Consider the following 10,797-nt stretch of genomic DNA (forward strand, 5'->3'; position numbering starts at 1 on the left):
ATCTCTGCACCCTTCATATGTATCTGTGATGGAGTGTATCTGCACCCTGCATATTTATCTGTGAAGGAGTGTATCTACACCCTGGTTACAGTACATGGTTGCAGCATCACCCTTATATTTCCACAGGATGGGGGTCTGATAGACATCACTTCCATCAGTTAGACCTGTGTGGAAAACAATGAAAGTTAGCAGAGGTTAACTACTGATATCACTATCTAATCATTGAAATAAATGTTCCAACACTTGACCTTTTATCCAGATTGTAAACACCAACAAGCTGAGGAGACCATGTCTGATAGTCGTCATGTTCTCAAACTAAGAGTCTCACTTATTCCTGGATGTAGTTGAACAGATATGAAGAGATGCAGGCAGGTGTGTCTCTGCAGGATGTGATGTTCTCTGATGATGAAACCAACATTTGCTGATTAGCTGAAGTGAACTCATATACTGTATTTTTTCGGAATATTGATATTTAACTGCTAACATTCGTCTTTCTTGTTCTTTAGTGAATTCTTCCTGGTGCTCAGTATTTGGCAGCTTTCAGTTCTGGACCAGATCATCTCTGAGCTCTAATTCTGATGTTGAGGGTCCACTCTCTCACTTTAACTTAAACTGATAAAGCATATTGGATGAGTGCAGGAGAGTTGAGCATAAGTGGAAGGACAAGCTAATTGACTTTTAAGGAGCATCTTTGCCCCCTGGACAATTAACTGTGAAGGAGTATCTCTGCACCATGAATATCTAACTGTGAAGGAGCATCTCTCACTCATTCCTATTTGCCCTGATTGTCTGCACCTGTGTCTCGTCTAGCCTTCTGTGTATATCTTGTCTTGTCTTTCCCATGCTTTTATCCTCTCTAGTGATTAGCTCTTGTGCTTTTGATAGATCTTGCTCAGCAGCGCTTTTGGTTTGTTTTTGTTAATAAATACATTTTTTTGGAACTCCTTCCCCCTTGGTCTCCTGCATTTGGGTCCAACAACCACCACACATGTGACATAACTGTTGGTTGTGGGTTTTCTGTTCATATTTCCATTTACCATACATTTTGTACTGAGAGATGTCACTTGTGTTGAGATGTCTGCTTTTGTTGAAAATATCATCAGCTTTCCTGTTGACAAGAAACACAAAACCCAAACTCCTTAAAGGAGCTTGAGGTTCCTTTTAAGAAATGAGACTCTCTAGCGCCACCCTTCGCCACGACGGCCGTTGGGGGTACTGCAGCCAACAGTGAAGCCGGCAGGGAGAACGGGGAGAACGCGCATGCAGCGTCATGTGACGTCACATCCGCAGCCCAGCGCGGGAAATTCGGGCCCAGAATTGCAGCACATTTTGTAGCACACAGCCTGTTCAAGGCAAAGGAGAGATACACTAGAGGGCTCATTCTTTTGGGTTTGGAACGCTTCATCTGACATTATTACTAGAAAACTTAAAACGTATACAAATTTTTTTCATAAATCCTGCCTCAATCCGGCCTCAAGCTCCTTTAAGGCATTCATTATGGTTTCTGGAAATTTCAACTGGTCTCCTTCTTTTTGCTTTTCCAACAGTTGGATAATTCTTCTTCCTCAATATTTTATATTGTAACAATATGTTTTTCTTTAGAGATTTTTTAAAATAATTAATTTTTGTGTAATATCTGATCTTTGGGTTGGGTGAGGTTTATGTCTTAGTGCTTAATCTGACAATGAGTAACTGAACTGTGGAACATTGATGAACGTATGAAGAGCAGGTTTCTGTACTGCAGATCAGTCATTCGTGGTACTGTGGTATCTGGCAGCACAGAAGTAAACTGCACTGCTGCTCAATTTGAGACTTTCAACTGTTTACGTGCAGGTCTTGTCTTTATCTGCACTCCCAGTCATCTTCACATCCACTCCAGGTTCAGGATAATGGCTGCTCAAATAACTGTATCCCAGGAGTTGTAGTGTTCTGTTTCTTGACTTCTTATACCAGAGGATTGTTCCGTAGGTCTGAATACTGTGTGAGCAGTTGATTTTGGTTGTTTCTCCTCTATTTCTATAGATGTGATGTGGAGTCTGGAAAACTTGGTCATTTTTAGAGGAACCTGTGGAAAAAACAACAGAATCACCAACCAGCAGAGACGTAGAAGTATTTTTACACAGATGTGAACAAATAAAATAATTTTTTACCACTTTACCTGAAACCAGAATGACATGGAAGCTCACGCAGCAGACGATGAACAACATCATTTTGTGTTGAAGTCAGTTTGTTTCTGTTTTCATGATCTGATGAGCAGAAAACTTCAGTGGGCGGGGCCAATTTTGCTCCTCCTTCCTGTGCTGGGTCATTCTACGAGGACTAGGACCTAAATGGCTTCTAAAAGTCATAATTCTTATTATGTCAAATTACGTCAAAGTTTGGTCAGCAGTTACGAGACAAACTTAGCAGATCATCACACACGTATTCAGCATTTCTCATTCATCCGAATGTTTTAAAATAAATGCCAATTATTTTGACATTTCTATTGGGATGTGGAACCGTTCATTGCAGACTCAAACGTGGGTTTCACTTTAACAAATCCTCAGTAGGATTCCACCAGACATGAGCAAGAAGGAGACTGAATTTAATGATCTACGCTTTGGTGTGCTCTGTGAGTGTTAGCGTCGCTCCATTGGCTACCTGTAAAATTCAGAATCCAATTAAAAATTGTATTACTTGCGTATAAAGTCCAAAACGGCTTAGCTCCGCATTATTTGCAAGACCTGATAGTGCCTTATGTTCCTGGCAGAGCTCTCCGTTCTCAGAGTGCAGGTTTACTCGTAATTCCTAGAGTATCCAAATGTAGATTTGGAGGGCGGGCGTTCTGCTATCAGGCACCGTTACTCTGGAACCAACTTCCAATCTGGGTTAAGGAGGCTGACACCACCTCCACCTTTAAAACTAAACTTAAAACCTTTCTGTTTAGTAAAGCCTATAGTTAGTGTTTAGTAAACCTCTAGCTGGTGTTGGTAAATCTCTAGGTATTGTAAACTCTAGTGTGTTAGAGTCAGTAGTCATAGTTGCAGCTATAGAACAAGACTAGTTTCTTGTGCCGCCACCCCTTTTTTCTTTTGTGCATGTTTGCAGGCCGGAGCTTCGGGAGCTGCGTGCTGCCCCCCCCCCCCCCCCCCCCCCCCCCCCCCGTTCAACCCGGTCCTGCTACCACAGGCCCGGGTCTACGAGGGTGCAAAAGCATGCATTGCACCCTCAGTTTATGTGTTTGCATGCTCAGTTGAAAAGACGAAAAGAAAACTGACAAATGCGCCAGCGTCAGCCTGATTTATGGTTCCGCGTTAAATCAATGGCGTAGCCTGCAGTGTAGGATACGCGGCGACGCGCACCATACGTTCGCGTCACCGCGATTCTACGCCGTAAGCTCTGCGTTGGTGCCACGCGGAACCATAAATCAGCCAGTGTCCGTCACTACGTGCAGTTTCCTGCACCAGCAAGACGCTGCTCTCTGCTGCTCCGTTAAAACAAAGTAACGATGGATATTCAGAAGTGATTCAAGCACAACGACGCAAGCAAGTTTACAGGACTGTCTCAGAAAATTAGAATATTGTGATAAAGTCCTTTATTTTCTGTAATGCAATTAAAAAAAAAAAGTCATACATTCTGGATTCATTACAAATCAACTGAAATATTGCAAGCCTTTTATTATTTTAATATTGCTGATTATGGCTTACAGTTTAAGATTAAGATTCCCAGAATATTCAAATTTTTTGAGATAGGATATTTGAGTTTTCTTAAGCTGTAAGCCATCAGCAATATTAAAATAATAAAAGGCTTGCAATATTTCAGTTGATTTGTAATGAACCCAGAATGTATGACATTTTTGCATTACAGAAAATAAAGGACTTTATCACAATATTCTAATTTTCTGAGACAGTCTTCTGAGACAGTCTCCGGGCAGGCTGGCCCCTCGCCAGGTGGGGGTCGTTGGCCTGGAGGGTGAGGGCCTCCTGGCCATGTGTCCGGCCCGGACCGGGTGGCGGGGATTGCCTGGGTCGCGGTCCCGCGCCGCGGGATCCCTGGAAAGAATGGGAAATCACATTGAAGGGTTGTTAAGTTAATTCACACATTCCATTCTTAAAGTTTTTCTCTCAGAGCTGTGAAAGGCCTGAGAGGTTGTTGTAAACCAGGCTTGGATCAATACAATAAGTTACAAGAATTAAATGTATTTAGTGGGTGGCGGTGCCTGCAGACTGTTTCTGAGGACGTGCTGCAGCTAACAGGAAGTGTTGCACGTTATTATATCTGATCTGGATGAGAAGGAAAACGATCATCAGCTCAGAGAGATGGGGGCAGGTGCATGAGAGAGTTAGACTCAGTACTCAGATGAAAACAATCCACTATTTGGAGGTTTTTGCATTGAGGATCCATCAATGGAAATCACTGTGTTGACTAGCAGCGCAGAAGTAAACGGCGCTGCTGTTTAGACTGAGTTTCTCAAATGTTAATGTGCAATTCTGGCCTTTCCATGTACTGCCGCTGATCTTCACAGCAGCCCCAGTTTCATAATGATCAGTAACAACGTGCATGTATCCGAGGAGCTGCATCTGACGGTCCTTGGATCGCTTGTACCAGTAGATTTTGTCGTAGTCCTGAATGTTGTGTGAACAGACGATTCTGGCTTTCTCTCCGTGTTTCGTGAACATCTCAGCTGGCGTCTGGTGGACTTGGTCGTTGAGAGAAGAACCTGCTGAAAAGATTATCTCTTAATACAATAGATAAATATAAAGGTTAGCCATTTACAACCACAGCAGGTCCGAGTGATTACAGAACAAAATAACCTGGTGAGCAGAACCAGAGCTCAACTTCTGATAATAAAGTGGGAAATAAAATATCTGACTCTTCTGCAGCAACTTTTTTTGCAAGGTAACAACAAATAATCAGTTTACAAGAAAAATGAAAGCTATATTACCTGAAACCAGTATAATATTCAAGGTGACGCTGAAGAGGATGATCATGATGTCGACTTTCCCGACGAATTTAGCTTCCAGACAGGTTTTATGAAGGTGTACAGTTGCTGAATATGCTTCTCTTCTGAGGAAACCCTCAGAAAAAAAAATCTGCAGATGGGTTGTATTGATACGCCTCTTCCTCCTCCAAACAACCAAACTTCACCACCATGATACTCCCACTTCCGTGTTTAACAGTGAGCATGTTTCCAATAAGACATGCTCACTTTTCATATTTAAGTTGTCTAATGTCTACAAGTGTTTTTGTTATGCCTCTTTGTGTTTTTAATTATATTGGCTATTTGACTGTTTATTCAAAGAACCCAGATTAGTGTAATCAGTAAAGAGTACAGAGTACTTAAGGACAACAAACTGAGACTCCAGCAGCTGGGTTTTTGTTCAGCTCTTTCAGTCACCTGCATCACTGTGTTTGCTCACAGCACAGAAGTACAAGCCTTTATCTTCTGGCTGCAGGTTCTTCACCGTGAACGTTCCTCTCTCAACTTCAGTCTTTGTGGCTGAATATTTGTCTTTGCTGAAACCTCCAAAGTCATGATCCTGTTTGGTTGTACTTGTGAACACGATTAGTTCCATCATTTTTCCAGGTAGTTGTCTGAACCAGTACATATAGAAATAGTTACCATCTTTACTGTGGTTACATTTCATGGTTGCAGTATCATCCTTATCTTTCGACAGGATGGGGGTCTGATAGACATCACTTCCACCAGTTAGACCTGTGTGGAAAACAATGAAAGTTAGCAGAGTTTAACTACTGATATCACCATCTAATCACTGAAATAAATGTTCCAACACTTGACCTTTTATCCAGAGTGTAAACACCAACAAGCTGAGGAGAACATGTCTGATAGTCGTCATGTTCTCAAACTAAGAGTCTCACTTATGTCTGGATGTAGTTGAACAGATATGAAGAGATGCAGGCAGGTGTGTCTCTGCAGGATGTGACGTTCTCTGATGATGAAACCAACGTTTGCTGATGAACTGAAGTGAACTCGGCTTTAAAATTGTGGAGGATCAGAGTTTATGTGAAAGATGGATCAGCTGATTATGTCTTTGTTTCAACTTCCTCTCAAGGATAAAGAATCATCTTAGAAACCAAAACAGTTTAGAGAGAAACCGTCAAACATCAAACTGAGATAAAAGTGAAAGCAATGATCCTCCAGTTCATCATCACTTGAGAAACACCGCCCCCTAGAGCATGAAATAAAACTTGTCTCTGTCTGATCCAGCTGTTTGATCCAAGACGCCACATCTGGTTTCCAAAGCTGACCCTGATGATGAAGTGTAAAAACGTGGAGTCACCTGAATTACCAGCAGGAACTGGCTCCAAAAGTGAATCGATGTCCAAGTTCTCCTAATCAAGATGTCCAACTTTACAGCGAAAATAAAGTATATTTATAGTCGGGTACAAAAAAAACAACATTGTACATAACTAGGCTTCATATCCAAGACCACTGTAAGGGGTTGTATTTTTTTTACGTTCAAAATAACTTAAATTATATTAAACAACAGTTTCATTTATATTATTACACCTATCCCAGGCCGGCGAGGGAACGCGGGTGATGTGGGACCCCCTCCCGACCCTGGTGTTGAGTGCATGTGATTAATGCCATAAAACAGGGAGGGGGAGGACAGGGTATCAAGCTGACAATGATCCCTGCCCTCCAGAACTAAGTGTCCTTGTTAAATGTATTTATTAAATGTTGAATGTGCAGTGTCTACAGTGTTGTGCCGGGCCACGCGGGACAATGTCCCCCACGCCCCGGACCCCCCGCCCCTTCACCTATGTGCGTATGAATCGTGTAGGGGGGGAAGGAAGGAGAGCGGAGGCCGAAGCCAGGAGGCAGGACCAGCAGAGCTGGCCCTGGAAGGATGCCCACGCTCCCCCACCGGCCATCCAGTTGATGGGGGCCGGTTCTCCGAGCCGGGCCAGGGCCCCACCGTACCTCCACGGGTGCCCTCGGCGCCACCGGAGCCCCCAAACGGAGGGGGAAACGGTCCAGCACCCCTCCATTCATACTGACAACATAAGACATAGACACCTGAGAATGGTTCCACCCCACCGCCGCGCCCGCCCGTGCGCCCCCCGGCCAGGGGAGGCCTGATCCCCTGATTCACTTTTCCTCTTACTGTATATCTTATACAGAGAAATATTACTTTTTTTAAAACATCTGCTGATATTAAACATGTCATTATCAGCTGAGTTGTTGACCAGAATCACAAAACCCAAACTCCTTAAGGCATTCATGATGATTTCTGGATATTTCAATCGGTCTTCTCTTCCTTTTGCACGTCCAGCAGTTAGTCAATTTTCTTCCCTTCAATATTTCATACTGAAACAATATTATATTCTTTAGATATTCTTAAAAATATTATTAAATTGTAGTCAAATACTGTATCTGATGTTCTTTTAAAAGAAAAGTTCACATTGTTTGTAAGGCTTGCTCTGACAGTGAGTAACTGAGCTGTGGAGCATTGATGAATGTATGAAGAGCAGGTTTTTGTACTGAAGATCAGTCATTTGTGGTACTGTGGTATTTGGCAGCACAGAAGTAAACTGCACTGCTGCTCAAGTTCAGTCTTTCAACTGTTAACGTGCAGGTCTGGTCTTTATCTGCACTCCCAGTCATCTTCACATCCACTCCAGGTTCAGGTTTACTAATGGACTTATACATGTATCCCAGGAGTTGTAGTTTTCTGTTTTCTGACTTCTTATACCAGAGGATTGCATCACAGTTCTGAATACTGTGTGAACAGTTGATTTTGGCTGTTTCTCCTCGGTTTCTATAGATGTGAGCTGGAGTCTGGAAAACTTGGTCATTTTTAGAGGAACCTGTGGAAGAAACGACTGAATCATCACCCGGCAGAGATGTAGAAGTATTTCTACACAGATGTGAACAAGTAAAATACCTTTTACCACTTTACTGTACCTGAAACCAGAATGACATGGAAGCTCATGCAGCAGACGATGAACAACAACATTTTGTGTTGAAGTCAGTTTGTTTCTGTTTTCATGATCTGATGAGCAGAAAACCTCGGTGGGAGGAACCACTGTTGCTGCTCCTTCCTCTGCTGGGTCATGATAGGAGGAGTCAGAACTTAAATGACTTCTAAAAGTCAAAATCCACCTAAAATAAGTAGTACACAAATGCAGCGACTAGAACTTAAATTTACTCTTAATTCAGGTTTGATGGAACAGAGAAATGTCTAGAACATGCAGGTCAAGACACGTGAAGGGGAAAAAAAAACACAATCTTGATAATGATTTTATGTCCACATGTGTCCAGTATCCATGCCCTGATACTGAGAGGTTGGGATACGTAAATGAAGTGGTTTTGTCTTCTTTAAATACTTGGATGTTTCTTTGTTGGGTCAGTAGGACATCCCACTACATTACCTCCAAGTCAAATGGTCGTTCACAGTTCTGCAGAGCAGTGGTCCTCCAGGACCTGGACAGGAGGACACTGGTTCAAAAGATCAGTTGAGAAACAGCGCCCCCTGACGGATGAAATAAGAATCCATCACCATGAAGCAGCTGTGTGATCAATCATCCACTTGTGGTTTATTTGCTGCTGACGTTGTTTCCAGCTGCTGATCTTCTTCTTCTTCAGAGTGTGTTCATGTGGTGGATTATCAGACGAGGTTTTTGTACAGGAGAGACGGGAACTGAGTCACTGTGTTGACTAGCTGCACAGTAATAAACACCGCTGTCTGCTGTCTTCAGGTCCTGAATGTGAAGCTCAGATTTCTTTGATCCATCTCCGCTCACATTGAAATGATCTTTGAATCCCTCTTCAACAGTTGGGTTAGAAGTATAAATATATCCAATCAGTTTAAGAGCAGAGTCACCCATCATTTTCTGGTACCACAATATTGTATAGTATGAGCTGATTGAATGTCTGCAGCTGATTTTTGCAGGACTCTGAGGGGTTTCTAACATCCATGATGGATCCTGATGGACTTCGTTGCTCCATGACAGATCTGTGTTGAAAGAAGAAAACACATGAAGAAAAGAGAAACCATGACAGAAATGTAAAGTGAGTTTGAGCAGCTGGTTTAACGTCAAACCTACAGGAGAAGCAGAGAAGCAGAAGAGTGATGCTGCTGAGGTGTCTCATCATGATGTCTTTAACTTCCTCTTTGTCTCTGCGTCGACTGACAGACTGAAACATGAGTTCAGAGTTCAGTTCAGAGGGAGGAGACACAAACTGGTTATTTCTGATGAATCTGCTCCTTCTCAGACTGTCACTTATGTTTTCATGTAACATAACACTGTTAATGTGAAAACTGCTGATGGAGTCATGTTACAATGTTAAAAAAAAATCAAGTTTCACACCTGATTCAAATCAATGGTCGCCATCAGGTTGTGATTAAGGTCTGAACAAGTCCGTTAATGACACGCATTTGTATCAGGGTGTGCAGTCAGGGAAAAATTATAACATGCAAGACAGCAGCAGCACCCTAACCCTAACCCTAACCCTAACCCTAACCCTAACCCTAACCCTAACCCAACCCTAACCCTAACCCTAACCCTATGACCAGGTTTGCCCACCCCTGAGGTGGAGTAATCTTGAACATGTAACTGTGAAGGAGCATCTCTGCATCCTGAATATTTAACTGTGAAAGATCCTGTATAAACCCTGGACATTTAAATGTACAGGAGCATATCTGCACCCTGAATATTTAACTATGAAGGAGCATCTCTGCACCCTGAGTATTTAACTGTGAAGGAGCGTCTCTGCACCCTGAAACTCTCAGTTGCATTAAGTATAGAAATGTGTCCAACATTAATAACATATTGCTTGCACTCTTATTTCACAGAAGAAGGTTTACTGGACATTTCCATACTGTTAAAAAAGAAATGAAGGTAAAGTTAATTTCAGCATTATTGAGTTTTATGTTATTTACTTATTTATTCATTTTGCAGAATTTCAGTAAGTCCCAACTTTTTCTCATTGTGGGTTACATTTGATGTTTGGCTACAAAGGAGCAGAAGAAACACAGAAAGGAGCTGGGTTTTTTTTCAGCTCTTTCAGTCACCTGCATCACTGTGTTCACTCACAGCACAGAAGTACAAGCCTTTATCTTCTGGCTGCAGGTTCTTCACCGTGAAAGTTCCTCTATCAGGTCCAGACTTTGTGGCTGAATATTTGTCTTTGCTGAAATCTCCAAAGTCGATGGCGCTTGTTGTTGTGAACACGATTATTTCCATCGTTTTTCCCGGCAGTTGTCTGTACCAGTACATCTCGTAATATGTAGCACTTTTACTATGGTTACAGTACATGGTTGCAGCATCACCCTTATCTTTCCACAGGATGGGGGTCTGATAGACATCACTTCCATCAGTTAGCCCTGTGTGGAAAACAATGAAAGTTAGCAGAGGTTAACTACTGACATCACCATCTAATCACTGAAATAAATGTTCCAACACTTGACCTTCTATCCAGATTGTGAACACCAACAAGCTGAGGAGACCATGTCTGATAGTCGTCATGTTCTCAAACTAAGAGTCTCACTTATTCCTGGATGTAGTTGAACAGATATGAAGAGATGCAGGCAGGTGTGTCTCTGCAGGATGTGACGTTCTCTGATGATCAAACCAACATTTGTTGATGAACTGAAGTGAACTCGGCTGTAAAAATATGGAGGATCAGAGTTTATGCGAAAGATGGATCAGCTGATGATGTTTTTTTTTTCAACTTTCTCTCAAGGAAAAAGAATCATCGTAGAAACCAAAAGAGTTTAGAGAGAAACCGCCAAACATAAAACTGAGACAAACGTGAAAGCAATGATTCTCCAGTTCAGCATCAGTTGAGAA

The 10,797-nt window shown here is 42.2% G+C and overlaps 1 gene segment (V, D, J or C); it reads right to left on the reverse strand.

Annotated features, from left to right (window-relative positions):
* Nucleotides 1-10,011: 10,011 nt before the first annotated feature.
* On the reverse strand, nt 10,012-10,473 carry LOC133462203 (T cell receptor beta variable 29-1-like). The segment is given in 2 exon segments: nt 10,012-10,331; nt 10,416-10,473. Coding segments are annotated over 2 exon segments (378 nt in total).
* Between the last annotated feature and the right edge of the window lie 324 nt (nt 10,474-10,797).

The sequence above is a fragment of the Cololabis saira genome, chromosome 16 (assembly GCF_033807715.1).
Source record: "Cololabis saira isolate AMF1-May2022 chromosome 16, fColSai1.1, whole genome shotgun sequence".
Classification (NCBI taxonomy): Eukaryota; Metazoa; Chordata; class Actinopteri; order Beloniformes; family Belonidae; genus Cololabis; species Cololabis saira.